The 11,094-nt window shown below is 64.5% G+C and overlaps 3 protein-coding genes across 3 annotated transcripts; 2 read left to right on the forward strand and 1 right to left on the reverse strand.

Moving 5' to 3' along the window:
* Positions 1 to 2,230: 2,230 nt before the first annotated feature.
* MNEG_6870 (hypothetical protein) lies at positions 2,231 to 3,854 on the reverse strand (the record flags this gene model as incomplete). The annotated part of the gene is made up of 3 exons (XM_014044655.1): positions 2,231 to 2,585; positions 2,859 to 3,010; positions 3,744 to 3,854. The coding sequence occupies 3 exons, from the start codon at positions 3,852 to 3,854 to the stop codon at positions 2,231 to 2,233; spliced, it is 618 nt and encodes a 205-aa protein (XP_013900109.1).
* A 2,450-nt stretch (positions 3,855 to 6,304) lies between these two features.
* On the forward strand, positions 6,305 to 7,434 carry MNEG_6871 (Photosystem I reaction center subunit II, chloroplastic; the record flags this gene model as incomplete). The annotated part of the gene is made up of 3 exons (XM_014044656.1): positions 6,305 to 6,520; positions 6,829 to 7,140; positions 7,399 to 7,434. 3 exons carry the CDS (start codon positions 6,305 to 6,307, stop codon positions 7,432 to 7,434), a joined length of 564 nt encoding a protein of 187 aa, XP_013900110.1.
* A 2,232-nt stretch (positions 7,435 to 9,666) lies between these two features.
* On the forward strand, positions 9,667 to 11,028 carry MNEG_6872 (hypothetical protein; the record flags this gene model as incomplete). Its single annotated transcript, XM_014044657.1, has 1 exon — positions 9,667 to 11,028. One exon carries the CDS (start codon positions 9,667 to 9,669, stop codon positions 11,026 to 11,028), a length of 1,362 nt encoding a protein of 453 aa, XP_013900111.1.
* Between the last annotated feature and the right edge of the window lie 66 nt (positions 11,029 to 11,094).

Here is an 11,094-nt window from a genome sequence, read left to right on the forward strand (position 1 = left end):
GTCGAGTGGGTCGACCCGTCCCTGGTCGTGGGCAGTGCTTCCCATTGTTTGGTGGGGTTCCGGGTTGGCTCGTCTTCCTGTGAAGTGCCGTACTGTCGCTCTTGCCGTTTGGCCCCGCCCCCGCTGACTCTCCGCATGTGAGCATCCGTTAAGACAATCCTGTAATGTAACGGTTGCTATGATCATGGTGGGTTTGGGGCACACCGGCAGCGCCCCCTGTCGTCCTTTCTGCACCGCCGACGCCGGCGACTCGACAGCTGGTACTGAATGGCAGTCCCGCCTGTGTGCAGAGTTGGTCGACTGCCTAGCATCGCCTGGACCAAACCTGTTCGGCCACCTGGCTACTCCCTTTTGACGAGACACTGCCTGGGCGTCCACTCAACCAGACTCAAACACCGTGATGCTGCCCCTCACTCGAACAGCGAAGTGACAAAGTTGCGGGTGACTCAGCACTATGCTTCCAGTTCGCCGGCACGAAAAGTATCCGCAATTCAATCCCGTCAATTCCCACAGCTTATAATCGTGCCCAGATCAGCTCTGGGCAATTCGCGCTGGTCTGTTTTGACGACAGTGGCCGGTTACATCAGGATGGCGCGGGACGGCAGCAAGCTAGCAGTGTGTTTACTCGTCGTGGTGCTGCTATCGCCCGCCGCGCGAGGTGCGCGCTGCGTTGTCAGCGGCGGGAGCAGGTGGCGCCTGGATCTCGCCTTCAGCTGGGCAAGACGGGCAGCAATGCGTGCTTGGACAATTTCCTGCAGACGTGTCCTTCTCACGCACACCGTCTCACACCAATGCATCCCCCCATTCCGCAGCCACGTCAGGCGGCGCCGGCGCGGCGACGTCCCAGCGCGCGGCCGCCCCCGGGCTGAGCGTCAGGCGGCTGCTGCAGTGGCTGCCGCCCGTGACGATCCGCGGCCCCGGCGGCGGCTGCACCCAGGCAGTGCCGTACTCGGTGAGTGCTACATGACGACGGTTGGCTGGCAGGCTTGGATGCGCCCACCCGCCCCTCCCTGCAGTCTGACAAGCCATCCAATCTGAGGGGTGAATTTGACCCACAGCGACGCAGCGGGTCCGCACAAATCGCACACTCAGCAAGCAAGCCCCCTCCCACCCGTCCCACCCCCCCCCTTGGCCTCCCCAGTCGTCCGTCCAAAATGTGGTTGGCGGCAATTGGTTCCCAAATTTCGTCACCCTCGGGAGGGGGTCACCCAGGTGTGTGTTGTGGGGCGACAGATGCCTGTGGCGTGACCACTCGCTGCAGGCGATGCCGCAATAGTGGGGCTGGAATTAGGGGCCTGTGCCTTGACCGCCAGCAGCAGGCTGCGCGCATAGCGAGCGGCCTGCGGGCCCAGCCGGCGCATGAAAGCCTGCTACCGGGAGTCAGGCCGCCTAGGCGTCGCCTTGCCATGCGTCCTTTGCGGGGCACGGCGACACGTCCCACGCTGCGCGCTTCTCGTGATGCGCCGCGCAAACGGGGCCCGCCCCCGTTCAGGAAGAGCGTCGGCGTACCTCCCGCCAGCGTTGCTGCTAACGCACCGCCGCCCCTGCGCGCCGCAGGTGCCGAACGGCCCCCTGATGCCTCAGACGCCATGCGGCACAGCGTTTCTTTCGCTCGGCAGCAGCCTCTCAATACGGGCGGCCGCCGTTTCGCCAAAGATTTTGACACGCGTCATAACTGCGGCGACTGCGGCGCCGATCTTGGCGCGCCCGCGGGCCTGTGACAGAACCATATGTAGAGGCCACTGGGGGCGTTGCGGCTGCCGTTTGTATACGCCACTCTGCACACATAGCAAGGGCCACTGGCCCAACGTGCACCGATTGGACCGAACCCCTCACGCTTGAGCTGCGCTGCACCGCCTAACTCCGCACCACGCGCCCCTTGACGAACGTGCACGACTGCTTTCGTGTCGCCTTGAGCCGTCCTCGGCCGCGCTCAGCGCCGCCGACAGGGACACTGCATTGCTTGACCCAGCCCCCTCCGTACATGGCCGCCCTCTGCACCGCGCCGACGGCAGCTCAAGGCGGTTGCTGTTTCCAAGGTTATTACTTGCAACGGGTCAGCAGCAAGGGGCAAGTTTATCCTTCAAAGCAGGATGAGGAGCGAGCGCAAACAATTGGGGGAGAGCCCTATATGTGCATGAGGAGGAAACTAGGCGCCCCGCGCCCATCCTGCGCACCGCTGGCGCCTGGAGAAACGGCGGCCGCGGCCAATGCAGCGGCAGCCGCGCCCTCAGAACTGCGTGCCGGCCGCAGGTGTTGGCCCGCCGGGCCGCGGCCGCATCCACCTCCGCCCCTGCAGCCGCGCGTCGCCCTCCTCCCGCGGCCACGCGTCCTGATCCGCCGCCTCGGCCGCCGCCGCCGCCGCCGCCGCCCAGTCGCCGCGCCCGGCCACTCCCGGCAACCCCGCCGCGGTCGCCGCGGCCGCAGCTGCCGCCGCCGACGGCCGGGCCGCGACGCGGAACCAAATATCGACGCACATCACCCCCGCGCCACTCTGGTCCCACGCCTGCATGCGCATGGAGTACGGCCCCACCGGCGCAATGAACGGCACCGCGTCGCTGCTGGTAATTGTTAGGTTGCCCGGCCTGCGGGGTCCGGCCGAAACAGAGGGGGGGGGGGTGTCGCAGGGGCGGGGGCGGGGCTGAGCGGGGCTGCGCGGCAGCTGCAAGTCGTGAGCATTGCAGTAGCATGTAACAACGCAAGGTTTGCACCAGGCTTCAGTGTGGCAGCCGGGCCCCGGGGTCGACAGATCAGAGGCGAAGGCACGGTGCAAGAGCGCGGGTGTAGAAGGCAGCAAACGCAGGGGCGTGCGGGGGGCAAAGTGTGGGGACGGGCGGGAGCTCAGGGGGCGTGCGCACTCGAAGGGGCAGGGCGGCACGATGGGGCGGTCCCCGGTGCAGACGTCGCGCGTCTGGCGCTGGATGGGCCAGCCCCTGTAGTAGATGGTGATGGTGAGCCGCGCGTCGGTGACCTCTCGGGAGTTGACGCCCGACATGGTCACAAAGATGTCCTGTGGTGGGATTTGTGTGTCAGGGTGTTGATGTGTGTGTGTGTGTGTGTGTGTGTGTGTGTGTGTGTGTGTGTGTGTGTGTGTGTGTGTGCGTGTGTATGGGTGTGAGGGATGGGGTGAGAAAGAGCGAGAGAAAAACAGGCGGCGGGCGAAAGATTGTGTGTATGCGCGCGCTCCGCGTATGTGCTTGTGGTATGGTGTGGCCAAGGCAAGCACACCCGCAGGAGGCATTGCCTGAAGGGTCCCGTGCTGCTTGTCGGGCAATGCGCCCTGCTGAGCTGCACGCAGGCTGCCGAAATTCGCCCAAATTTGCAGTGGACAGAACAAGACCGAGGCGGCCACCGGCGTTCGCGGTCCCTGAGTGCCCACGAGTGGGCGCGCGTGGGGCAGCGCGATGCCCCACCTGCCCATGCACAGCAGGGTTTGGGCTGATCGCCACATCTGAGATGCTGAACACCTGGCATGGAAAGCGAATGTACGGTAATATGGTGGGCGGTCTGGCAAAGCAGTCGCGCTGCCGTGCTGTGTGCGAGAGTGACGCAGCTGATGCGCGCTGACGCATCTGCGCAACGCCCACGCGACGACTTCAGGGGCCACCGAGCGTGCATGCCAGCGCTGCGAAGTCTAAGTCGAGTGAGTATTTGCCGCTCATGTGGTGTGTATAGGGCCCGCAAAAGGCGCCCAGCATGCGGGATCAACGGAAACACCCGCTGATCACGTCGACCGTCCTCACCGGACTGTTACTGCACTGCTGGAATCGAAAATCATCGTCGGCCCACGCCTCTTGTGTCGATAAAATGGCCTGCAGGGCCAGGCCCCAGATTAGCACGCGGGTGAAGCCCATGTGCAGCAAAAGCAAGTAATCGATATTCAATTGGAGGACGTCATTGAATAAGTTGTTGCAGGAACGAGCAGTCGTCCCATGGCAATTGTGCCCGCACAAACTCCCGAGCTCATTCGCTTGCCGCCTCGCCGCCAACCAGCGCCTGGCGGCCTCGGCACCAAACGCTTTTGTTGGGACTTCAGCCAGCCTATTGGCTTCGATTCAGAGAGGCATGATGAGTTTACCAGAGCTCATGCTCAGCGCGCATGCTCTGGCTTTGCCAGAGCTAAAGTTGACCAGTGGTCAAAACTAATCACAGCTCACGTGAGCCTGAGCGCACCGGACCGCGCTGTTCGCAAACAAATCTGCGATGAAGCCAGAGTAATGGAGAAGTAGCGGCGCCTCGCGGCCCCCGCCATGGTCAGGCTTTGATATGGCGGCCCCCGCACGAGGGCTTGGTCTCCACCTATTTTCAAGACAGCCAGGCCCTGGCCAGGCCACACTTTCCCGTCACCCCCCCTGCCATTGGTAGTTAGCCAGGAAAATCTGGCTAGGTGATAAGCTGGTGTCCTCAGGCGGCCCCTCAGTACTCGGTTGTATCGCCTGGCAGGCTCACAGCCTTGGACGACTGGAGGGAGACACAACAGAGTCAACCAGTCATGCCCAGTCATCGCCGCTGAGCCGCGCCCGCCACTTGTCAAGCATCCCCTGAACAGACCGGACGAAAGCTACTGAATCTGCTGCATGCATACACTGCAGCCATCTGTTGTTGTGAGGAGCCCCCGACCAGGAAAAAAAATCAGGTACGGACCATGTGCTGTAGCGATGATCGTCGAGGCGGTCTGGCCATGACGCACATGAACCCCCAGAATTGCCGTTGGTAATAACAGCGTGGCAGAAACTACTTACATGTACAATCGTTTGTGCATCCTGACACTGCTAGCTTCCCCCTATGGGCGAAACCACCAGCCCAGCGCGCCAGGCACACGCTAGCATTGCGCACGGCGCACTCGCGCTGCCAGCGGCGAAACTTGGTTGCTGACCCTCGCCTGATTCACCTGATTCACAATCGCGGGGTGCACTCTTCGATGTCGCCTTTCGCTTTCCCCTAGCACAGAGGCCGATCAGCGCAGTCGATCCTAGATCAAGGTGCCACGACCTCGTAGACCAATAGGCCTGATGGCATGCCGCCTGGGTGACAAAATTGACGATCCTGTGAGCCGCTGGAGGATGGCGAGGGGCCTGCCATGCGTACAGTAGCGGCGCAGGAGACACGTGTGCACTGAGCCGGCTGCCCTGTTTGTCCGGCTCTGACCATCCACGCCCGCCCACCGGACGTCTGGGTCCTCCCAGGGCCGAGCTGGGCGCGTGACCGAGGCGCTGGCGTGCCCCTGTGTGGCCGACCTGAAAGGTGGCCCCTGCGGTCCGCTGTTTGTGGCGGCCTTCAGCTGCTTCCACCTCAGCACATCGCAGCCAAGGGGGTGTGACTGCCTCCAGACAGACCTAGCCTTGGCGGTGAGCAGGCATGAGTTGAGCTGTAGGGCTGTAATGCTTTTCAACCGCTGTGTGCGGCGCTGGCTTGCTCATGCGCGTAGCATTCTTGGATGCTTGTGCGCCTGGGTTGCGCGCAGCTGCGCATGCCCTGCGCGCTCATGCGTGCACCAATGCATTCGTACAACACAAGGAAACGCTTTCGGGGCTGCGTGTTACACATTCAGCCATGTCATGGCAGCTGAACAGCATCGAGCCAGCCCCGCTGATGGCCCCAGCAGCAGATGCAGCGTGTCTGTGCAGTGGGAGGCAGGCCCACCTCTCACCTGTCGGGCTCTCGTCCTGCCCCTTCTCCTTCGGCATCGTCAGGCGTGCCTGCGAGCAAACCTGGAAGCGGCGGGTGGTGGCGCCCCTGGAGCGCTGCCGCCTGCGCCAGCCGCGGCCCACACGTGAGGGACTGCCGCTGACGGCTGGTTGGCTCGCATCGTCTCTGGCAAGGTGCGCGGGACGCGCTCGGGCAGGATGATGTGCAATTATTTTATGCACTCCGCCGCATCCCTGTGTGGATAAACGCCATCGTAGCATTGTATGCTATGCACACTAGGGCGCAACATCAGCATGTATCAAGCAGGAGAGCAGGGCGGCGGGGAAGTCGGTTGTCCGCTCTGCAGCATGCAGATCTGCTGCCGCCGCTCAGGCCCGATTTGCCATCCGGGCCGGTGAGGATCCCGGCCAGTATCTCGAAATCGAATAAGGTTCATCAACAAATTCATTTTCATTCAGCTCGGTGGCACCGTGGAGCCTGCCGAACGAGCGCCCGCCTGCATCCTCTTGAACCCGAGCAATTTCCAGCTGCGAGACCCAGTGATACGGCCCTCCCATCCTTTCGCAGTGTCAGTCATTGCTCGTGCTGTTGCCATCAGAGAATCTACGCCCGCACAGAGCCTCAACCGGCCCCGTCGAGCACAGCAGCAGCGAACATGGCTCTCACTTGCAAGGCCCAGAAGGCTGCCGTCCGGGCAAGCAGCCGCTCTGTGGTTGCCAAGTCCATGCGCGTGCGTTCCGTGGTGGTCCGCGCCAGCGAGGGCGCCCCCGCGGCGACCGCGAAGCCGGCCTTCACTGCTCCCACCCTCAACCCGGATACGCCCTCGCCGATCTTCGGCGGCTCCACTGGTGGCCTGCTCAAGAAGGCTCAGGTGCGGTGCGGAGATCCGGGCAGGATGACCTGGGAGGGCAGCAGCACACCAGCGGTCAGTCCAGCGGCATCGCTGGATAAATGCCCGGGGCATCGCGGATGGATCCTCGGCTGCATCCACGCGGTGGCATCGCTTTTTTCTGGATCGGTCGTGTGGTCATGCTGGACCAGCAATGGCACAAAACGGTCGCGGAGGGCACAACCCTCCGATCTGGTGTCTTGGCTTGTCCCTCACAGCAAACGGAGGCATTCTCCGCGCACTCAGCTGCGTGACAATGGTCGTATTGCGGCGAACAACCTACACCGCAGGTGGAGGAGTTCTACGTGATCACCTGGGAGAGCGCCAAGGAGCAGATCTTTGAGATGCCCCTCGGCGGCGCGGCGATCATGCGCAAGGGCCCCAACCTGCTGAAGCTGGCTCGCAAGGAGCACTGCCTGGCGCTCACCACGCAGCTGCGCAACAAGTTCAAGATCCAGCCGGCCTTCTACCGCGTGTACCCCACGGGCGAGGTGGAGTACCTCCACCCCAAGGACGGCGTGTACCCCGAGAAGGTCAACGCCGGCCGCATCGGCGAGAACCAGAACTTCCGCCGCATCGGCGAGAACGTCAACCCCATCAAGGTGCGCCGGGCTCCTTTGCCGCTGCGTGCGCGCCTAGGAGCAGCACCTGCGGTGCGGACCCGGGCCCGAGCACAGCCCGTGTGTGCCGCGGCAGGTTGGTGCATCCGAAAGCCACCCAGCGTTCAGCCTAGCAACTGCCTTCCTGTGAACACTTGCTGGAAAGCGACAAGCCCCGCCGTCTGTCACCATGCATGCCACTGGCTGACAAGCTGCCGCTCGCGCCCCCCCCCTCCTCCCAAATGCATCTGCGCTTCACAGGTGAAGTTCACCGGCAAGGGCCCCGCGGAGATCTAAACGCCGCCGCAGCAGCGCGATTCGCAGCACCACGGCCCGCCACCGCGCCCCAGCGCCCGTGCGAGCGGCCGCGGCTTCGCCGCGCCCGGCGGGCGCGGAGAGGTCGCGCGGCGGGCTTGCAGCAGCGGTCTCTTTCCCTGTCTTTCCTCTCTTTTTCTGTCTCGCTCTTTTCGCAGCGGGTACTTAGCAGCAGATTTTGCTTGGCCCAGCCAGCCCCCTTTTTGATTCCGGAGGCATGCGCAGGCGCATGGCGTGGCTTGGGCGCAGCCTGCAGCAGGCGCGCGGGCTTCGCCACCGGCACCCCGTCTGCTCCTTGGCAGCCACGGCGCTCCTCCCTGAGGGGTTGAGCGGGCGACCCACTCCTGCATGAGCACTCTGTGTGATGTGCTCGGCTTGAAAGGGCGCCTCGCCGCCGCCCATGCAACCCAGCAGATGGTGCATTTTCGTCCGCCCGCACCCCCCCGTCCCCAAGCGCCCGCACCACGCCATGCACGCTGGAGCGCCAACGACGCCCCGGGGTCATGCGCCGCGTCTTCGCTTCTCCTCCCGCTGCCTTGGATCCCTGTAATCGGCTCCCTCTCTTCACTTGGTTGGTTGGGCTGAAGGCGGCATGTGATTGCGGCAGCAAGAGTGTATGTGAGGAGAAAGACAGACGCCAGGGCGTTTGGCCCGCGTGTGTGGGGCAACAGATGCAGTGGCGGGCCGACAGCGCTGACCAACCCACCAGCTGACCAGCTGGCCACAAAAAGCTCAGATGCTTAGAGAAAGACAATCCCTGGCTACTTGGCACGCTCATGGCAGCATTGACCTGCTGCAGCGCTGGGAGCCACACAGACATGAAAGCCTGCAAGCCTGCTTTCAAAGGCTGCACACTCACGCAGAAATCAGATATCCATACAAGCAACAATCAGACTGTGATGCAGATCATGTGGGGAAGAGTGTAATGGCCAAGGGTAGCTTTTTGTACTACCGATGTTATGCCACCTGGACTCATGCGGGTTTCCATCGGTCTGCATGAAAATACCTTATTATAGGTCTGTCCCTTGCTGGTGGCCCACCCACCAGATTGTAATAGGAAGTTTCCAGTGCCACGGTGCGATGGCCGCTTCCCGCAGCAGCAGGCCTGTGGGACTGTGGAGCCGTTGCTTGCTGCTTTGCCCACAGGGTGCCGAACCCTGCCTGAGCTACCGGCTGAGGCAGCTCCGCTTCTCCCACAGAGCGGGCGCCCCATCCGCGGCCGTCCGTCCTGGCACCGCGCCAGGTGCAAGCTGCTCGCAGAATCGCAGCGCCCCATTTCGGGAGCCGCCATGCAATACTCAGGCTCACTGCATGATCAAGTCTGTATATTGCTATGTCTTCATGGCCGCTGTCACGACAAAGGGGGCAATCATGGGACTGGGCCGCAACCTTGACGAAAAAAAGCGTGGTTGGATGATTGGTGTCGGCCATCCGCATATGGGGTGCAGGCACCCTGCAGCCTGCCTCTGGAAATATGTCGTGCAAGTATAGCTACCTAGCCACAAATTTCGGGCACAATATAGTTGCTTTGCGCCGCGCAGATTTGCAATGCCGCTGGCCGCCAAGCACAAGGCGGGAATCGCAGCTGCCACCTTGCACCTTCTTTCCAGCGTGGCTTCAAGGTTCAGGGTGGCGACTCAGAAGGCTTGATGAAACAGGTCCAAGTTCTGGCAACCTTGTAATTCATTCGTGGCCGCTGCTTGCGAAAGCAGTCTGCAGCACCGCGTGATCTGGTTGTACCTCAGAGACACACGTGGGGTTCACACAAGGTCTCACGAATAATCAGCACTCAGCTCCTTTGCTTCGCGGCATTGAGGCAGGCGCTCGACTGGTGGCCCAGGAGTGCTGGGCGGGTAGGTGTCACTGGAAACCGTCAGTGTATGTGGGTGGTGACCTCGTGAACCTTCCTGCGGTCGCATAGGCAAGCCTTGCAGCGATTGCTTCGCTTTTTGCGGGGCGAGAAATTTGTGCCCTGTATTCTGGCCTGCTCCTCGCTGATCCTGGCGCAAAAATAGGCAATGTGTTTCTCGAGGCTGCCCCTGGAGCTGCGGAGCTGCTGGCTGCGTGCGCATCGAACCGCCGCTCGCCCACCATCGGGCCAGCTCAAACACGCCGCCTGCTCGCTCATCCCCCACCCCACCTCTCTGCTGCTCGCGTCCCTACATACAAGGCGGGCAAGACGCCATCTGCGAGTGAGGCGATCGCAGCGGTGAAATGGATGCCGGCGGCCAGAATGGCGGCGGCGACGCCGAAAGCATGATGGCGCTCCTGTTTGACGACGGCGACGACGCCGGCGCCGACGACAATGCCGCCGCGCTCGCGCAGCAGCACATGCAGCAGCAGCAGCAGCAGCAGGCCGCGGCGCTCGCCGCCGCCCTCGCCCAGCCTGGGCCGCAGCTGCAGGCCGGCGTCGCGCCGCTGCACGCGCTGCTGATGGCGCAGCAGACTCAGCAACAGCAGGTGCAGCAGCAGCAGCAGCACCAGCAGCAGCAGCAACGCGCGGCTCAGGGTGGCTTCGGCGACATCGTCGCAGGGGCGCGCGGCGAGCGGGGTGCCAACGGCCTGCCGGCGCCCGGCGGCGGCGGCCAGAAGCAGGCGCGCCGCAAGGGCGATGATGGCGACGATGACGATGAGTGGGAGCCAGGAAAAAAGCAGCCCAAGAAGCCCCGCGCCGGCGCCACGCCCGCGCCCGGCGGCGGCGGCATGCTCCCGAGCATGCTCGGCGGCGGCGGCGGCGCGGGGCTGACGCCGTTTGCGGGGCAGACGCAGCTGCCCGACGGGACGGGTGTCGGCGGGGGCGGCGCGGCTCAGGGCTGGGACCCCGCCGGCCAAGGAAGCGCCGGCCTGGGCCAGTGGGGCGGCCTCAACTTCAACCGCAGCTCCGGCGGCGGCGCGCTGCCCAGCATGCTCGGCGGCGCCGGCGGCGGCCCCGGCGCGCCCGGCGGCTTTGGAGGGTTTGGGGGCGCGGCCGGGTTGGGCGGGCTGGGGGGCATGGACCCCCAGCAACAGCACATGCTCGCGCAGCAGCTGATGCAGCAGCAGCTGATGCAGGCGGCGGCGGCCGGCATGGGCATGCCCGGCGGCGGCGGCGGCGTCGGGGGCGGCCGGCTCTACCCCGGCCTCGCCGCCGCCGCCGCGCCCGGCGGCTACGGCGCCTCGCCGTTCGGCGGCCTCGGGCGCGGCGCGCCGCCGGGCGCGCCGGGGCCCGCACCGTTTGGGGGCATGCCCATGGGCATGGGCACGGGGACCGGGATGTGGACGCGCGGCCGCGTGACGGGCGGCGCGCCGGCGTTCCCCGGGATGAGGGCGGCGCCGGCTCAGGAGGCGGACGACACTCATGAGGCCGACGAGCTGCTGTCCAAGTGCGAGCAGGTGCGCGGCAGCTTCCCGGGTGCTTGGGAAGGGGGGGAAAGCCTCCCGCGCGGGGGGCTGGCCGCGGGCCTATCGGCGGGGCCGGCGGCGGGAGGGGGCGAGTGCGCGCGCGAGAGCGTGGTTTGTGGGGAGACAGGGGGCGAGCGTGATGAGCGGCCACGGTATGAGGAGTCATCGTCTGGAGTATACTACTTCACTGGTTGATCGATTGATCCAGCATGCAAGCACGTTGCATTTTAAAGCCCAGGACGCTCACGCACTGTCCCCCCC

This window comes from Monoraphidium neglectum (genome assembly GCF_000611645.1).
Source record: "Monoraphidium neglectum strain SAG 48.87 unplaced genomic scaffold scaffold01162, whole genome shotgun sequence".
Lineage (NCBI taxonomy): Eukaryota > Viridiplantae > Chlorophyta > Chlorophyceae > Sphaeropleales > Selenastraceae > Monoraphidium > Monoraphidium neglectum.